This window comes from Rhinoraja longicauda, chromosome 28 (genome assembly GCF_053455715.1).
Source record: "Rhinoraja longicauda isolate Sanriku21f chromosome 28, sRhiLon1.1, whole genome shotgun sequence".
NCBI classification, from domain to species: Eukaryota; Metazoa; Chordata; class Chondrichthyes; order Rajiformes; family Arhynchobatidae; genus Rhinoraja; species Rhinoraja longicauda.
The window spans coordinates 16,599,169-16,619,616 of NC_135980.1; the positions used below are offsets into that span (position 1 = coordinate 16,599,169).

The following is a 20,448-nucleotide window of genomic DNA, read 5'->3' on the forward strand; positions in this document are numbered from 1 at the left end:
TGGAATATTGATGAGCTTCCACCTGATCATTCGATCAGGTGGATGGGAATGTAATATGGATGATTATCCCAGCCTCCACTCGCTGCTGTTATGATGTCTAAACTCATCCCCTCACAATGCCAATGTCAGGCTGAATGATTAAGAGCTCACTAACTAACTGATATTCCAAATGTGGTGAGTTGGCTTCAAACTCAATGCCATTGTACAGAGACTACACCATGCCTCTCTTTCAAGATGATTTGTGGCTGCGAAGTACATGCAGTTTTTGACAGAACTCTCCGGATCCCAAGATGGTTATATGTGAAAGTCACTAATAAGGAACTCAGCCAAACTGAATGTTACAAATGTTTAAAATAAGGCTTGATCAAAACCTTGATCAATAGGGTAAACAGAATGATTTGATATGGCACGTGGAGTGAAGATGCTGTAAGAACCAGGTGGGCCAAACGACTCAATTCTATAGTATTAATTCCCAGACAAGGGCAGCTGGACACACCCATCACAAGTCCTGGCCAATATTTAGTTCTGTTGTAATTAGACCCTTCAACTGTTTGATATCCGGGGTCTTATGTTCTAATGTTCTAAATGTTTTCTAATGTTCTAAAAAGGATCTCAACTCCATACTAAACTAGCTAATATTTATAAATTTGTATAACACAAAATACTGGAATTAATGAGTAGCCCACACATCCACAAATAAGCCACCTCTTCAAAACATTCAAAAATTGGATTTTGAAAGATTTTAGAAATGAGTTTACTGCAGGAAAACATGAGCATTGGTGAAGTTGTGGTTAGTGGTGACGTCTATAACTCCCTGAAAGCAGCACAAACAGATTGTGTGGTAAAGAAGCCTTATGGTATGCTTACATTCATCAGTCGGAGCATTGAGTATAAGAGTCAGCAAATCACGTTGCAGCTTTATTAAACCTGCATAAGCCGTATTTGGTATATTGTTCTGCTTTCTGGTTGCCCCATTACAAAAGGATGTTGAGGCTTTAGGGAGGATATAGAAGAGGTTTCCCAAGATGTTGCCTGGATTAGAGGGTATTAGCTATAAGGAGAGGTTGCACTGACTTGGATTATTTTCTCTGGGAAGGTCAGAAGTTGAGGGGAGACCCGATAGAAGATTATAAAATTATGAGAAGCATAGACAGTCAGAACCTTTTTCCCCAGGGTGAAAAGACAAGAAGGTATAGCCTTAAGGTCGAGAAAGTTTAAAGGTCCTGTGTAAGGCAAGTTTTATATACGGAGAGTGGTGGGTGCCTGGAATGCTTTGCCAGGTGGTGGATACTCCAGAGGTGTTGAAGAGGCTTTTATATAGGCACATGAATACGCAGGGAATAGGATCATGTGCAGGCAGAAGGGATTAATTTAATATAGCATCAAGTTTGACACTGGTATCATTCAAAGGGCCTGTGGCTGTGCTGCATTGTTCCATGTTACATAAATGCAAATCCTGTAAATTCATCATCCTCCTGTCATACAAATTAGTTTGTTTGAGGTGTGGGCTTCTCTATTAGCTGCATTATCAGTTTGGATAAAATATTCCTCAGCATCAAACGGAAAATGCAAGTCTGCACAATAAACAGAATGTGTTTAATTACGAAGAAATTACCAATCGAGAAACTTCTGCAGTTCCGGTGAAAATATTAAAATGGTCCACAGAAGTTATTACATCATGTCTAATCTAGATGATGATCAAACAAGAGACTGTTAACAATTCAGATACACCTCCCTGTAACTGAACACAAAAGGGCAAGTGAAAACACTTCAAGAGTTCAGAGTCTTTCCTTTGAACATCACAGAGGACACTGTCAAGGTGTCCCATTTTAGGCCAACATAAACATTACAATTCGTCAGTATAAAAATTATCATCCTATCACTGATGCTCACAATTTCACACTGCTTCACTTTAAAAAAAAAAAACAGGGGAAAACACATCATTGTTAAGCAGGTAACACATTTGAAAGAGAGTATAGTATGTTCAGTTCTACAATGAGATTCTTTAGGAATCTCTGCTCCCGTCTCAACCCCTCAAGCATGAAAGGCCCTACCACCTCCCCACCCCTAAACCCCAGCCCTGTGATCGACCAGTCCAGCTTGGGTATTTAAGTCCTTATTGAGTTTATAGGAGTGATGCCACCATCTAAAGCAGAACAGACACAGCTTTGTCTTCTCTTGCGTACTTCACTCCGGCGGCGGCTGCTCCTGAATCTCCTTCTTCACTGCAGTGACATGGAAAAATAAAAGCAAATATTAAATTCCCAACAATGGCTTTATAAAAGGTATGTGATAAATTCCTATTTGAAAATAGGTTAAAAATCTTCTGCTGTCGGAAAAGGCAAAATACCCCCAATACTTATTTTTTCTTGAATTAGCTCATAACCCATAGGTTGATTTTAAACATGTAAGAGTGGCACAGTAGCACTGTAGTTAGTACCATAGTTTCACAGTTCCAGTGACCCAAGTTTGATCGTTAGTTTAGATTTAGTTTAGTTTAGAGATACAGCGCGGAAACAGGCCGTGCAGCCCACCGGGTCCAAGCCGACCAGCAATCCCCGCATATTAACATTATCCTACACACTGGGACAATTTTTACATTTACCAAGCCAATTAACCTACATACCTGTACGTCTTTGGAGTGTGGGAGGAAACCGAAGATCTCGGAGAAAACCCACGCAGGTCACGGGGAGAACAGACAAACTCCGTACAGACAGCACCCGTGGTTAGGATCGAATCCGGGTCTCCGGCGCTGCATTCGCTGTAAGGCAGCATCTCTACCGCTGCGCCACCATGCCGCTCTTTATCCTTTACCCAAATCTTTACCCCCTGGTGCTGTCTTTGGGGAGTTTGTGCCTTCTCCCTGTGACCAAGTGGGGTTCCCCGGGTGCTCCGGATTCCTGCCACTTCCCAAAGAGGTAAACTACCCTTGGTGCAAGTGATTGGGGAAATTTGGAGTATTAATATGAACGTATGGGAGAGTAGGATGCACAGAAATTAGCATTGAGTGTCACCATCAACTTGATGGGTCGAATGACATTAGTTTCTGTTGACAGGAAACAAAATATGTAATGTGATTAATAACAAAGAATCTGCACGACTTCCGGTGGCACCATGCAGTGGTGAAGGTGCAGCATTGAACTCAGCTCCTGCTAAAAATCGTGTAAAAAGCTGTTTCTAAAGTCGGGACCGATTTAAAAACATCCACCGGCGGCAGGTTGGTGTCGTGGGAGTAATATCAGCAAATAATGTCGAGAAATTTGAGCTTTAAAAGGATCTTTTAGATGAAAAAGTTAAAACATCAAAGGGGACCTAAGAAATCCACTATCAGACTCCGGCTGGAAGAAGATTTGGCAGCCCTCCAAACAGCAACTGAAAGTTCAGATGAAGAGTCTGATTCTCAACTAGCAGTATTTGAAATGGCTACGGGAGGAGGGACGAAAAGGACAGAAAAGGAGAAAGAGATGAAGCAGTGGGAAGAAACGGTAAGAGCTAATCTTACTAAAGATCTTACCGTAGATCTTACTAAGGAATTCTCCAAAATGCTTACTAATATGAACAAGATACTGGAGAGTAAATTATCTAAAATGGAGGTTAACCTCTCCAAGAAAACAGAGGCTGCACGTGCTGAATCAAAGGAACAGTTTGAATTTTTGGAGCGACAGCTGTCGGATCTGGATCTGAGGACAACTCAGGAATTTGTGAGAATGGATAATGATTATAAGAAGAAATGTGATGAATTGAAGGAAGGAGTTGATAAGTCGACAGAAGATATGAAGGTGGAAATACGTGAGATGTCTCGGGAAATATCGACACTGAAAGAAGAACAAGGGGTTAATCGCGAACAATTGAATAAATTGACAGACAAAATTCAACACTTCGAAGCTAGATCAAGGAGACAGAACTTGAGGATTGTAGGAGTAAAGGAAGGGCAAGAGCTAGGAATTTTAATGACTGAGCTCGTTACTAAAATACTCAAAGATGTCTTTAAGTTGAAGGAAAATCCGAGGATTGATGTCGCACATCGGGTAGGTCGCTTCAGAAGAGAATTAAATGCTCCCCCAAGACAGATTATTGTGAAATTTTTGGACATTTCAAGTTTGGATAAACTTATGAAGATGATACCACATGGGGAGAGGCTTACAATTGATGGAGAAATTGTCAGATTCTACAGAGACTACCCACGCGAAATACTGGAAAAAAGAAATAATTTTAGAAGAGCAAGCAGCATTCTGCAAGGTAAATCGGAGGTGAGATATGGAGTTGTGTTTCCCGCGAAAATGAAAATTTATTATAACTCTATTCAACGCGCCTTCACGGACCCGGATTTGGCATTTAATTACGCACAAGAAATTGTAAAGAAAATAGAAAAAATAGAAGTAAAAGCGGATGAATAAATGTCTATTGGGAATCCGTGCGGTAATTAAGACGATGGAACTGCTCTAGACATTAACCAGACAGGCTTATCTGTCAGGAATGTGTATGCAATGGACAGGCCCTGGTTTCAACCTTGAACAGATAAGGAGAAGAGAAATAACTGAAAAAACATTTTGAAACAATACGATCAGATTGGAAAGAAAATCAAAGGACATTATGGACTTAAAAAATGGTTTGTAATACAGTATATATGTAATGTAAAGAATTAATTAATTATATAAACTTAAGATCACTAATCAAGGGTTACGCTAATATAGTAATGTTACACTAATAAGAGGAACCAAGTTATTAACCCAATGGATTTAGGGGATAAGGGGTATATAGAGATGATTATTATTAATAGATATATAAGGTTAAGTTGGTTGAAAAGAATTGAAATATAATTTAGGTTGTACGCTAACACATTATAATTAATGAAAAGGGGTATAAGAATATTAGAACACCATAAACTTGTGGGAAGAAAGAGGCGCTAATGATCTGGAAACGTTCCAGAGGTTTGGGCTGGAAGATGGTTGTATTTAAGATAAGAAACGTAACCCTTGAAACAGGCTGGTAATCAAGGTATTGATGAATACTGTATATTTGGACAGAGACAGGGCAGGTGTTCTCAGGTTTTTGAATTGTAGGACTCGGGGATACCGAGCAAGTAACACAGAAGGTTTAAAATTGGGGTAGAAATGAGAACACTTGAAATATTAAGGATTAAGGAGTCCCTTAGATATATTAAGAAAGATTAAGATATAGTCAGAGGAAACGGCTTGTAGTTATAAATTCTATAGTATTCAGGTGGCTGAACTCAATGTATAATTCCATCTACGGAGGTCTATCAATTTTTAGCCATCATAGATGGCTTCTTGTATTTAGGGTATCACCTTTTTGATACCTTAAAATCACGTGTTTTTTTTTTTTTTTGGTTGTAGCATTTACTTTTATGTGGCTTATTTAATTATTTTTCTTGTTTTCATCACTATTTTTCAACACATCTTTTTCTTCTTCTTATGGAGGTTCAATATACGGAGGAGAGGTAAAATAATGTCAGAAGTGTGGGATGATACCCACATACACAAAAGGCTGAGGTACCTAATTACACCACAGGAAATAAAATTACTAAAACTTATTTATAATGCAGGACAATAAAGAGAATGGAGGAGTCACATTTTGTAGTTGGAATATTAGGGGTGCGAATGATCCAATTAAAAGGGGCAAAATTATGGCCCATTTAAAATCTTTGAAGGTGGATATAGCGTTCCTGCAAGAAACGCATACGAAACTACAAACACAGATGAGATTTAGAGCAAATTGGATAGGCCAAATGTATCATTCGTCATTTACTGCTAAAGCTAGAGGTACGGCTATTATTATTCGGAAAGGTATACCGTTTATATTAAAGAATACAATATCTGATAAAGAAGGAAGATACACGATAGTGGCGGGAGAAATTTATTCCACGCCACTCACTTTGATAAATATTTACGCTCCAAACTTTGATAATCCCCAATTTTTTAAGAAAATTATGGATCAAATAGATGAGTATAATTTTCAAAATATAATATTAGGGGGGGATTTTAACTGTGTTATAGATTCATATTTAGACAAATCAACAAAATTTAGGAAGGGTAGTGCTAAATCCAAGTCTAGCGAATTCTTAAATACTTATATAAAAAATACTAATATAATAGATGTATGGAGAATAGCTAACCCAACTGGAAGGGAATATTCGTTTTACTCATCAGTACACAAAACCTATTCAAGAATTGATTATTTTTTAGTGGACTCAAAACTAATACCATATACGATTAATTCTAAATACCATAATAGTATTATTTCTGATCACTCCCCGCTGACTTTTACTTTAAAACTTGAGGGAATGCCAGGTACAAATTTTTTTTGGAGATTTAACACACAAATAGCTAACGACCCACAAGGTTATGAGTATTTAAAACAACAAATGAAATTTTTTTTTGAAATAAATGAGACACCAGGGATTTCACCATCTTTATTATGGGAATCTTTTAAGGCTTTCATTCGTGGAGTTATAATTTCGTATCAAAGTTTTCTAAATAAAAAAAACAGGACAGAACAAGGGACGTTAGAAAAGGAAATTAAATTATTAGAATTAGGAAACGCAAAAGACCCAACAATAGATAAACATAATAAGATAACATTACTGAAATTTAAACTTAATCGAATATTATCGGCAAGAGTAATAAGATTATTTCAGATCACAAAACAAGTACAATTTGAATTTGGGGATAAACCACATAAACTTCTAGCACGACAATTGAAGAAACAAGAAAAGGAAAAAACAATTAGTAAAATCAAATCAGAGAACGGGGAACTATTAACTTTACCTAAGGACATTAACAAAAGGTTTGCTCAATTTTATCAAAATTTATATACATCTAAAACTAACATTGAAGACAATAAAATTATAAATTTTTTAGATAAGTGTAACTTGCCAAAATTGGATATCTTAGAACAAGAGGAATTAGGAACCCAGATTACAAGTGAAGAAATAAGAGAAACAATAAAAGAATTGAAAAATGGGAAGACTCCAGGGCCTGATGGTTTTAATAATGAATTTTATAAAAGATTTCAGGAGTTAATGGCCCCACGATTACTTAAATTATACAGGTACGCTTTTACCGATAAGAAATTACCAGAAACTTTAGCAGAATCCACAATTATGCTTATACCAAAAAAAGATAAAGATTTAGAAGATCCGGGCTCGTATAGAGCTATAGCACTGTTAAATACAGACCAAAAAATTTTAGCAAAGATTTTAGCAAGAAGATTGAGCAAATATATTAATAAATTGATAAATCAGGACCAAACGGGGTTTATACCCAAAAGACAATCATTTAATAATTTGAGACGACTTTATAATATAATGTATTCACATAAAGGGGAAAAGGAAGACTTAGCAGTTATATCTTTGGACGCAGAAAAAGCATTTGATCAGGTAGAGTGGCAGTATTTATACATAGTACTCCAAAAATTTAATATAGGAGATAATTTTATTAGATGGGTAAAATTATTATACGATAAACCAACAGCAAGAATATTAACTAATAATACGTTGTCTCAAAAATTCCAATTATCACGGGGCAATAGGCAGGGATGTGTTTTATCACCCCTGCTATTTGCCCTTATGATAGAGCCACTGGCGGAAAGGATAAGAACTCATCCGAATATTCATGGATACAATACTAAGGACTCTAATAATAAAATTTCATTATACGCGGATGATATACTTTTATATATTACAAATTCAAAAACGAGTATCCCGAACGTATTAAATGTAATAGAGGAATTTGGCTCCTTTTCTGGATATAGAATAAATTGGAATAAAAGTGAAATTATGTCATTACATCCTCAGAAAGTGAATCATCTATTAAAATTTCCATTTAAAATTGCAACGGAAAAATTTAAGTATTTAGGTATTCAAGTTACCAGAAGATATAAATCATTATTTAACGCTAATTTTAGTCCTCTGTTAAATAAATTGAACGCTTTGATTATATTTTGGAAAACGCTCCCACTATCATTAATTGGCAGAATAAATGCTATCAAAATGATAGTGCTACCACAAATATTATATTTATTTCAATCCATACCAATATATATACCAAAATATTTTTTTAAAAAACTAGAGTCAAATATTACTAATTTTATATGGGACTACAAAGCACATAGAATTAAAAGAAATCATTTGTGTAAACCTAAAGATGTAGGGGGACTTGCACTGCCTAATTTTTTATATTATTATTGGGCAGTGCATATTAAGAATATTATTTATTGGTTGGAGTGTCCTTCTCAACAGATGGAATGGATAAGAATGGAAAAAGAGGATTGTCTGCCTTATGATTTAGGAGCGATCCTCTTCTCCCCGATAAAATTGAATAATATATTATATAAGAAGAATCCAATTATACACAATATAATTCGAATTTGGAAACAAATAAAATTAAATTTAAAATTAAGAAACTTATCTTCATTAACACCAATAGTGAATAACCCGGTATTTAAACCAGCTATTATGGATAAAACATATAGACAATGGGAAAGACAGGGAATTAAAAAGTTGGGTGACATGTATGAAACGGGAAATTTATTATCATTTCAACAATTAAAATCAAAATTTAATCTCAATAATAACCAATACTTTAAATATTTACAGATATGTGACTTTATAAAAAAATATATACCAAGATCACAGAATATAACGATAGACCCACTGGAAGAAGCAATGAATATTAAGGCGGACTCACAAAAATTAATATCATATCTATATAACAGTATTCTTAATAGAGAATTGCCTTCCACAGAGGCAATTAGAGAAGACTGGGAAAAAGAATTACTGATAAAAATTTCTAAAGAAACATGGGAGAGGTATTTGATATACATACATAAATGTTCGATTAACTCTAGACATAATTTAATCCAATTTAAAATATTACACAGACTATATTACTCAAAAGTTAGGTTGAATAAATTTTATTCAAATATCTCACCCATTTGTGATAAATGTCTTTCACAAAATGCCAATCTTACACACACTTTCGTTTCGTGCATAAAACTTCAAAGTTTTTGGGGTGATATATTTGATGTATTTACTAGTTTATTTAAGACAAAAATGGAACCTAGCATGGAAATGATTATCTTTGGAGATGTAAATAAATTAAATAAATTAAATATATCCCAAATCTCATTTTTGAATTATGGTTTAATAATAGCGAAAAAACTCATACTTAAATTGTGGAAAAAGTCTACTCCACCAACACTTAAAATGTGGATTGGTAATATGTTGGAAACAGCACATTTGGAAGAAATGAGACTCCTCCTAATAGAAAAAAAAGACCAATTCTTATCGAGTTGGTCTCCATTTATTGACCTTGTGGAATCATGCGGTGTAATATCAGCATAAAATTAAAAATTCTGGGTTTGATTGAAAATTGATTAAGAATCTCCTTTCTGCTTTACTTTCGCACATTTCTTTTTTTTTTTTTTTTTTTTTTTTTTTCTTTTTTTTTTTTTTTTTTTTCTTTCACTCTATACTCACTAATTTATTCTTTACTCTTCACTACTTCTTTCTTTCTCATTTCTTTTTAAAAAAGGAAGTTGTACAAATAATGTTTTAATAATTCTTGGCACCTGTAAAAAGGAACTATTAAAATGTAATGTGCTTACTTCCAAAGAAAATAAAAATTAAAAAAAACAAAAAAAAAAAAACAAAAAAAAAAACAAAGAATCTGCACAATATTATCACTATAAACACATTAGTAAATAAGTGAGAGTGGATAAAATGAGTTATTTTGAAAAGTAACTGGTTGTGTTCAAGCGAAACCATTGGCCAATCCCAATTTGTCTACAACAATAGGCACATCAATTCAAATTGAACATCAAACCGGATGAATTCCCAAGAGTAGGATACAGTTATATTTCTTACAAGAGTCCCGTTCTTACTGCAGGAACTTAGATTGAAATGATGATAAAGGCATTTGGGATTTGACAGCTAACTCATCAGTTTTCTTCTGCTCATTCAGGACCAGAGAAGACCAGATTCAAACATCAGGACCACAAAGCACAACTTCTAATCAAACATTTGAAGACACATAGTGCTGGGCAAACTCAGCTGGTCAGGCAGCATTTCTGTAGAACATGGACAGGTGACATTTTAGGTCAGGATTTATGTTCTCCAGAGATCCAGACCTGCTGTGTTATTTCAGCACTTTGGGTCTTTTTGTAAACCAGCATCTGCAGTTCCTTGTTTCTATCATACTCTTTGAACATGGGGGCTTGCTAGGTAAAGAAAGCATCACATCAGACAGCTCGTGCTGTAGAAGATATTAAGAGATATGCGGACATGTCACTTGAAACAAAGATTCAGCAAAATTTACAAAAGATGCACTCAACAAAGCACCAGCCTGTATTTATGTTTTGCATGTTATGATGCTAAACAAATTAATATTCTACATAGGTGTATTCATAGAAACATAGAAGCAGGAGTAGGCCATTCGGCCCTTCGAGCCTGCACCGCCATTCAATATGATCATTGGCTGATCATCCAGCTCAGTAACCTGTACCTGCCTTCTCTCCCTACCCCCTGATCCCTTTAGCCACAAGGGCCACATCTAACTCCCTCTTAAATATAGCCAATGAACTGGCCTCAACTACCTTCTGTGGCATAGAATTCCACAGACTCACCACTCTCTGTGTGAAGAAATGTTTTCTCATCTCGGTCCTAAAAGACTTCCCCCTTATCCTTAAGCTGTGACCCCTAGTTCTGGACTTCCCCAACATCAGGAACAATCTTCCCGCATCTAGCCTCTCCAACCCCTTAAGAATTTTATATGTTTCAATAAGATACCCCCTCAGCCTTCTAAATTCCAGCGAGTATAAGCCTAGTCTATCCAGTCTTTCTTCATGTGAAAGTCCTGCCATCCCAGGGATCAATCTGGTGAACCTTCTCTGTACTCCCTCTAAGGCTAGAATGTCTTTCCTCGGATTAGGAGACCAAAACTGTACACAATACTCCAGGTGCGGTCTCACCAAGGCCCTGTACAACTGCAGCATAACCTCCCTGCTCCTATACTCAAATCCTCATCAAAATTTAACAGAGAAATAAGAATATAAACAAAAGCTTGGACAAAAATGTAGCATGAAGGAAGACAGAGAGTAGACAAAGGGATCCTTGACCGTAGCAGCTGAGACATGGTTGCCAATGGTGATGTTATTAAATTATGGACAATCAATAGGCCAGAAAATGAGAAGCATATTTAGAGCCAATGAATGTTCAGAGGTGTCAATGAACGATATTTGTGGATGGTTCAGGCAAGAGCAGCAGAGTTTTGAATACAATATCCCCTAAAGTTGACAGCAGCACAACCGGCAGCTCAGTCACAAACGTGAGACTCAATTCACCGATCCCACTTACTTTCATCTCTTGCTTTCATTCGAGCTATGAAGGAGTAGCTCTTATTTCTTCGATAATTCTCATAAGGATCATCGAGTGGGACCCCTACTCCTTTATACTGGTCCCACTTATCACGGATTTCTCCTCCTTTAATTGGATCCTGGATACCTTGCTCCTTTGCTCCAAGTCCTCCAGATCCACTCCATCCTGGAAAAGACCAAACATAATCTAATAATTCTCTCTCAAGTATGGAGCACTTGTACATTCACATGCATTTTAGTTCTAGCGATTTCGATTATCTGGTGGCTTATTTTGCATTGTATTTCTTATCGAGCATTGTTCGCCATTTTAATTTATCAAAAAAATTTCAAAGCAAATTTAAGTGGGTGCTCCAAGGTCTAAATACTCAAAATGTATTAAAAAAATCTTTGCAGTATCTAATTGCTGACTTACATTGTTATCTGACTTTTTGGAGCACCCTAGTTCGGCTTACCAGAAATTAACTTTCCAGTTCAGAAGTAATAACATGGGAACCTCTGGCCCTTAAATAGAATTACTGGGAAATTCACAATTGAAAGCAGTCAACCATACATACCCATCTTCATCAACAACTGATGGCCTTTGTTTTCTTCCCCCAGTCTGTAATCAGGCGTGAGAGAGGCAGAATCACTGCCAAGTCCAGTGGTGGCTCTACAAGAAAACAGCAAATTAATCCCAATGCAGTTTACAACTCTTATACGAGGAGAGCTGGAAAGATGCTAAAACACTTTTTACTTGTGAATAAAGGCACATGGCTGGTTCTTCGAATAATTTGAGACCAAGTCACCAAGAATCATACCAGAAGTAGATATCAGAGAATTTTGGATGAAAGCACAATGCACAAGATATGTGATGGGACATGTTCACACAGATTTCCTCATAAAAATATATTGATTACGAGTGAATGGGAAGTATAAATGCAAGTAACAGAGTACCTCGCGTACCTGATGAACAGTGCAGTATGTTGAGCTGCAGAGAGCCTACATTTTTTAAACTAATATGTAGAAGAACCGACTAGATGGCAGGCCATCCTAGATTAGGTATTGTGTAATGAGGAAGGATTAGTTAGCAATCTTGTTGTGCAGTGCCCTTGGGCAACAGTGACCAGAATATGGTGGAATTTCACATTAGGATGGAGAGTGACACGGTTAACTCGGAGACTAGTATCCTGAACTTAAAGAAAGGAGACTTTGAAGGTATGAGACGGGAATTGGCTAGGATAGACTGGTAAATTATACTTAAAGGGTTGACGGTGGAGATGCAATGGCAAAGATTTAAAGACCGCATGGATGAACTCCAAAAATTGTTCATCCCTGTCTGGCAAAAAAATAAAATGGGGAAGGCGGCTCAACCGTGGCTAACGAGGGAAATCAAGGATAGTGTTCAATCCAAGGAAAAAGCATATAAATTGGCCAGAGGAAGCAGCAAACCGGAGGACTGGGAGAAATTTAGAACTCAACAGGAGGACAAAGAGGTTAATTAAAAGGGGGAGAAAAGAGCATGAAAGAAAGCTTGCGGGGAATATAAAAACTGACTGTAAAAGCTTCTTTAGATATGTAAAAAGGAAAAGATTAGTGAAGACAAATGTAGGACCCTTACAGTCAGAGACAGGTGAATTTATAATGAGAAACCAGGAAATGGCAGAACAGCTAAACGAGTACTTTGTCTTCACTAAGGAAGACACAAACAATCTCCCAGAAATACTAGGGGACCGAGGATCTATTGGGAGGGGGTGAACTGAAGGGAATCCATAATAGTCAGGAAATGGTGTTAGGTAAACTGTTGGGACAGAAGGCAGATAAATCTCGAGGGCCTGATGGTCTGCATCCCAGAGTACTCAAGGAGGTGACCCTAGAAATCGTGGATGCATTGGTGATCATTTTCCAATGTTCTCTCGACTCTGGATCAGTTCCTGTGAACTGGAGGGTAGCCAATGTAACTCTATTTTTTTAAGATAGACCAGTTAGCCATACATCGGGGAAGATGCTCAAGTCAATTGTTAAAGATGTTATAGCAGTACATTTGGAAAGCAGTGACAGGATCGGTCAAAGTCAGCATGGATTTATGATGGGGAAATTATGCTTGACTAATCTTCTGGAATTTTTTAATAATGTAACAAGTAGAATGGACAAAGGAGAGCCAATGGATGTGGTGTATCTGGACATTCAAAAAGCCTTTGACAAGGTCCCACACAAGAGATTACTGTGCAAAATTAGAGCACATGGAATTGGGGGTAGGGTATTGACATGGATAGAGATCTGGTTGGCAGACAGGAGCAAAGAGTAAGAATTAATGGGTCCTTTTCAGAATGGCAGGCAGTGACTAATGGGGTGCTGCAAGGCTCGGTGCTGGGACCCTAGTTAATTACAATATATATTAACGATTTAGACGAGGGAATTAAACGTGACATCTCCAAGTTTGCGGATGATACAAAGCTGGGTCGCAGTGTGGGCTGCGTTGAGGATTCTATGGGGCTGCAGGATGACTTGGATAGGTTGGGTGAGTGGGCAGATGCAGTATAATGTGGATAAATGTGAGGTTATCCACTTTGGTGGCAAGAACAGGAAGGCAGATTATTATCTTGAGAGATGACTTTACCAGTAGTAAACTCCAGTTATTTTTAAACAAAATATTTTGATTATTTGAAGTCTCCTTTCTCACAATATCCAATATTTTAATAACAAATAGCTTTATTTTTCTCACAAATTAAAGCCTTGTCCAAAATGTTTGTGATCACAGGCCACAGATTAGGTGAAACTGCTTGTTACTGTGGTTTGTGCCTATGGTTTTGTTACTGCACAAAAGCACATGTGCAGAACAGGAAACACGGCCATAGATAAGACCGCTGAAAAAAGGCACTCTTTCTCAATCACTCAAGGAATGTTCTGAATATCCTACATTCTCCATGGTTTATTGCTAATCACGGAGAAGTCTTGCTTCAAACAACATGCATCATTCCACATACTTACGGTGGAGTCTGGCTACGTGACCTTGATACCCGCCTCTTCCCTGGTGAGAACGATCGTGACCGTGAGCGAGATCTTGAACCCGACTGGCTGCGAGACGAGCCTGATCTGCTGCGACTTAAAGAGGAAAGCATTGAGACTGTAGACACCATTATTTAAGCTTTAAAATTTGAATATAGTTTATGGTACTTCACAGCAATGTCTTGGGAATAGTGCAGCACCAGGCTTACTGGGTGATGTTTTCCACGCACCCATTAAACTCAGTCAGCAGGGCCCCATCCACACCCTCCATTTAAACTTATTGGAATACCATTCCCGTCTTTCCTACACAATTCCAGAAAATCATGCTTTTGCTTCTTTTAAACTGACTAGAACTCCATTTACCATGCTCCCTTTAAAGTCACAGGCACCCCATTCCCAGGCTCAATTTAAACTCATTGGGTTTTGTTTCCCACTTTCCCTTTAAACTCAACTGGTTCACTGAAAATTTGTTATACTACTGAATAATACATTAAAAAGTAAATTAAAAGTGTGTTGAAGTATTAATTGGAATCATATCCAACTGTCTAGAAACTTTGCCAGTCCTGCATTATCCCAAGGGTGCAAAATTAGTGGAGCTTTTCTGCAGATTTTCCACACACATTAGCAATAGGGGCTACATACCTCTCTATGATAATAGGGAAGAAAAAAAGATACCGTGATTAGAAAGCAATTTCTTTGCTCTTACCTGGAACGTGAAGCAGAATATGAACGAGAACGCGAGCGGGATCGAGTCCGCGATCTGGATCTGGAATAAGAGCCAGAGGACCGCGAAGATCTTGAACTGGAGCCAGAGGAAGAACGTCTGCTCCGTGACCGACTGCGGGACTTTGATCGTCCACTGGGTGAAAAACATTACCCAATTTAAGTCTCCATTAGTGATATAAATGGAATTACAGCTCGGGAATTGTATTCCCTACACAGCAAGACAACAGGGTAAGACTCAAAGTGCTAGAGTAACTCACGGGTCAGACAGCATTTCTGGAGAACATGGATAGGTGATGTTACGGGTCAGGGCCCCTAATCAGATTAAGAAGGGTCCTGACCCAAAATGTCACACATCAAATATTCTCCGGAGATGCTGCTTGACCCACTGAGTTACTCCAGCACTTTATGGCTTTCTTTGTAAGCCAGCATCTGCAGTTCTTGGTGTGTATAAGACAACATGGTATTCAGGTGGCAATGCTTTTATATTGCTAATATCATCAGAAAATCGCAAACTTTGATGATAAACATAAATCATTGATTTTTCATTGCTGACACAGAAAAGTCCCCAACTCTCCTGATGCCTAACCTAATACCACAACACACTTTGGAGGTCCCACAAGGACTCCATCAGCTCAGAAGGCTTATTATCTTTTCAGGTGCTAGGCAATACTGCTGGACTTGCTGGTATGCTCCAGATAAACTTAAATTGTGAGTCAGAAGTCTTCAGTCAGTACTATGGACAACTCAAGTTGTCTGCTGTCATTTTTCAACAACTCCCTTCAACCACATCAGGTAATTCTACATTCAATAGACAATAGGTGCAGGAGTAGGCCATTCAGCCCTTCGAGCCAGCACCGCCATTCAATGCGATCATGGCTGATCACTCTCAATCAGTACCCCGTTCCTGCCTTCTCCCCATACCCCCTCACTCCGCTATCCTTAAGTTTCCAGTCAACATCTTAGATATTCAGGGCACAATTCATAAGAAACAACTACCAGATGTGCATACATAGATGCATAGAAAAATAGGTGCAGGAGTAGGCCATTTGGCCCTTCGAGCCAACACTGTCATTCAATATGATCATGGCTGATCCTGCTTTTTCCCCATATCTCTTGATTTCTTTAGCCCCAAGAGCTAAATCTAACACTTGAAAAAAAATCAGTGAATTGGCCTCAACTGCCTTCCAGATTCACAACTCTCTGGGTGAAGAAGTTTTTCCTCATCTCAGTCCTAAATGGCTTACCTCTTATTCTTAAACTGTGACCTCTGGTTCTGGACTCCCCCAACATCGGAAACATTTTTCCTGCATCTAGCCTGTCCAATTCTTTAAGAATTGTATATGTTTTTATAAGATCCCCTCTCATCCTTCTAAATTCCAGTGAATCCAAGCCCAGTCAACCCATTCTTTCCTCAAGACAGGTTCCAGTGCTTTATTTGAAAGATGAAATATTTAAAATATCTGAAAAGAACACCAAAATACGCACATCAGCAACTGTTAACGTCACATCCATGTGAGCAATGGAATTTCCTTCTAATCAGAGGAGACAAATGAATCTCACAACGTATTAACTACTGGAGTCACATAAACCCATCTCCCATCTCCACTTTTGTGGACGTTGATATTTGTCCTCAATGTAAAGGTGAGGGAGATGGGAAGCAACAAAAGCACTCGGCTCCAGACAACATTCCATTGACTCCTGTTTAGTGTGCTTTGACATTGAACAGTCAGATTCCAGCAACACTGCACTGGCTTATGTATAAAGAACAGCAAATTGGATGAGATACAGACAGGCATACAGCACCATGATTTCAGTCAAAGAATCATAGATATTGTGAGAACAGGACGGAAGGTGCGAAAAATTATGGAGAAATAAAAATAAAACTGCTTGAGCATGCACAGCCAGCTACGAGGCATTGCACCTTCACACATCATTACAGGAACTTCAACAGAATGATTGACCCAATCTGCCCATGCCAGTATTTCCTTCATAATTGCAATGGTCTCACATTGAATGTAATTCTTTTTGTCTCTTTGGACTGCTTCCTTTCAACTGATTACTAATCAATTCCTAGGTATTTATTCACAAAATGCTGGAGTAACTCAGCAGGTCAGGCAGCATCTCGGGAGAGAAGGAATGGGGGACGTTTCGGGTCGAGACCCTTCTTCAGACTGATCCACAGTTCAGACTAATTCAGACTAATCAACTCCTGATGTGATCTCTATTTCAGTCATTTGGTCTAGCCATGCATTCCAAAGCCTCATTACTGTGTATACAATGTTCCCAGTCATAAATTTCTTGTCCAGACATGCTAAACACAGACCGGTGTTTCCACTAACCGTTTCTCCACTTTAGGTCCACTACTGGCTTCATGAGGTTCTGAACGGACTCCTGGTTTTACCGTTCCGGGTGTAGCTGTGCTCGGACCTCTGCATCACGGAAGATTAGGGAAATCAGAATCGTATTTTGTCAATTAGAATATCTCTCAGCTACACAAATTCAGAAATCTTTCTACTATCTTTTCATGAGCTTCCACAACTCTGAATTTCTTTGAAACTAATGATCGTTAAGGATTGTGGCAACAATTGCCAGGAAGAAGAGGAACTACTTATTAATTACAAATATCGCAGGAATTCTAGACTTTTTCAAGCATAATATAGGAGGAATATCTCAGGATATTACTTTTATGAATTTCTGGTAGGCATTTGATGACGATGTTCAATAAAATTGAAGTTGATGTAATTGGTGCCAATTTGTTGACATTACATGGCTGAGCAGCTATGAATAGAGTAGGGCTGATGGGAAGGCATTAGGAAGGATGAGACACATGGGATACTTTAAGGACATGTTAAGGCTGAAACTCTTCATCATATTTTAAGTGAGTCACATGATATAGAAATCCTTATATTTAACATATTGACTCCACGAGAGGTGACATTCATTGTACATATATCAACATTAAATCACAAGACATTAATAAGTGATTGGGCAAATGAATTTCATAACATTAGCTAATGCGAGGTCAGAACCTTTGGAACATGAACATCCTTACAATATCAGACTGGTACAGAAAAATATTGAGAGTTATTGGATTTTGTTTTACAGACATTATTATAGCAAGTAGATGTTATGCTAAAGTTTACAAAGCTGTAGTTCGACATTTAGATCACCAAGAGCAATTCTGGATCTTGGATAAAGTGGAGCAAAGAATCTTGACTTCAAGGGTTAAACTTCAAGAAGATATCAAAGACACGTTTTGGATTCCTTGGAGAAAGACACAGTGACTCGACTGAAGTTTAAGATAAAAGGGAGAACTAAGTGTAGATAGAAATTATTTTTATTGGTGAGGAAATCCACAATCAGTAAGCCTTTCAGAAGTTAGGAAACAGTTCAAATACAAATGGTAACTTAAATTTAGAACCCTCTGTCACATGTAATAATCATTCATTTTAAATGTGAGATTTGCAGATTTTTGTTTACATTTTTGTTTAAATTTGTTTAAATTTGATTAAGAAACGAGAAAACAGGAGCTATGTAGAATTAAGTCATAAATTAACTATAACGTTATTGAATAGTGGAACAGTCCTGAGGTATTAAATGGTCATATCTTGTTCTCAACAATGAAGTTATCCAAGTTTGACAATGACACTAAAAATAGATGGCAGGCCATGATGTGATGAGAGCATCTAGACTCAATATAGATTGAGTGAGTGGGCAAACACATGGCAAATTAAGGTTAGTGTCAAAATGGGAGATTGTGCAGTTTGGTCATAGGAAACAAAGGGTAGACTGGTACCTGAATGGAGAGAGGTTATCAAAGGGGAGTACAGAGTAATCTAGGTATTCTTATGCATCAATCACAAAAGGTGAGCAGAAAGATGAAGTATGGGCCTCAAGAAGACAGCAAATATCATCAAAACCCCCCACCACCCGGGTCATGTTGCTATCCTCAGGGTGAAGGTACAGAAGCCTGAAATCCCACACCATCAGGTTCAGGAACAGCTACAATTGGAGCCAAAACATCTCATGATACAACTGACATAATGCAACTATTAGCTATTACAAGGTATTAAAAATTGTTTAAATTTAATATTTCTAATGGTTTTCAAAGCAATCTCCAGTTTCACTCCTATTGCTTCCAAATACTTGCCTGCTTCTCTTATCTTGCCCCTTTTTTCTCCGTGCTCGCATTTTGGCTCGGAAGAATTCATAGAGTCCATTTTGCTCCCAGCCTTCACTGCACATGGAAATCAGAATTTAGCACAGTTCAGGCAACTGAACTTGACCATCCATCCAGAAATCAACAGAATGAAGTATCTAATTTCTTGCATGTAAATAAGTTGTAAAAGGCACAGAGGGATACAGACTGCAAACTGTGATGAGGCCTGTGACTAGTGGCGTGTCTTAGGGTTCACTGCTGCCCATTGCTGTTTGCATTCTATATCAATGATTTGGATGAAAACTTACATGGCATGATTAGGAAGTTTGCAGATTACACAAAAGTGGGTGGTGTTGTAGATAGTGAAGATGGTTGTCAAAAATTGCAGCAGGAACTTGATCAGTTGGGCAGAGGAATGTTTAATGAAATTTAATACAGGGAAATGTGAGGTGTTGCATTTTAGGAAGTCTAACATGGGCAGGACTTACACAATGAATGGTAGGGCTCTGGGTAGTAGAGGGATCTATGTGCAAGTGCATAGTTCCTTGAAAGTAGAACAGGTAGATAGAGTGGACAAAAAGGCACATTGGCCTTCATCAGTCAGAGTACTGAGTATAGAAGTTGGGAGGTCATGTTGCAGTCATATAAGATGTTGGTGAGGCCACATTTATGGTATTGTGTTCAGTTTTGGTCACCCTGTTATAGAAAGATGTTGTCAAGCTGGAAAGGGTGCAGAGAAGATTTACGAAAATGTTGCCAGGATTTAAGGGCCTGAACGATAGGGAGAGGTTGAGCAGGCTAGGACTTTATTCCATGGAGCGCAGCAGGATGATGGGGTGATCTTATAGAGGCGTTCAAAAGCATGAGAGGAATACATCGGGTAAACGCAATGAGTCTTTTGTCAAGGGAAGAGAATCAAGAGCCGAAGGGCCTGTTGTCACACTATGTAGATGGGCTTGTTTTGTCACCGTGAATTTTTGAGAGACTGTGGCATATACTATTTTTGCACATCATTATGTGAAGCAGAGTAAAATTATGGATAACATTGGAACAGGCTGTAGTTAATGAAATTGGGGTGAATGATCAAAAAATAGATAAACCGACATTTACGATGGAAATTAATATGCACCATCTGAGGGAGAGGATGAATAAACTAACCAAACACAGACAGAATAAACTCTCTG

The 20,448-nt window shown here is 37.9% G+C and overlaps 1 protein-coding gene across 7 annotated transcripts in view; it reads right to left on the bottom strand.

Moving 5' to 3' along the window:
* Positions 1-413: 413 nt before the first annotated feature.
* Positions 414-20,448, bottom strand: part of cherp (calcium homeostasis endoplasmic reticulum protein) — a 58,943-nt gene continuing 38,908 nt past the window's right edge. For 2 of the 7 annotated variants that reach the window (XM_078423587.1, XM_078423581.1), the window contains 7 exons: positions 19,256-19,342; positions 17,445-17,534; positions 15,086-15,238; positions 14,362-14,475; positions 11,949-12,043; positions 11,373-11,560; positions 415-2,233 (listed from right to left, as the gene is read on the bottom strand). In XM_078423587.1, coding sequence (XP_078279713.1) covers positions 2,147-2,233; positions 11,373-11,560; positions 11,949-12,043; positions 14,362-14,475; positions 15,086-15,238; positions 17,445-17,534; positions 19,256-19,342 — 814 coding nt within the window. In that variant the 3' untranslated portion in view covers positions 415-2,146. Of the gene's footprint in view, positions 2,234-11,372; positions 11,561-11,948; positions 12,044-14,361; positions 14,476-15,085; positions 15,239-17,444; positions 17,535-19,255; positions 19,343-20,448 lie in introns of all 7 variants that reach the window. The other 5 variants (XM_078423584.1, XM_078423583.1, XM_078423588.1 and 2 more) reach the window with 5 other exon arrangements.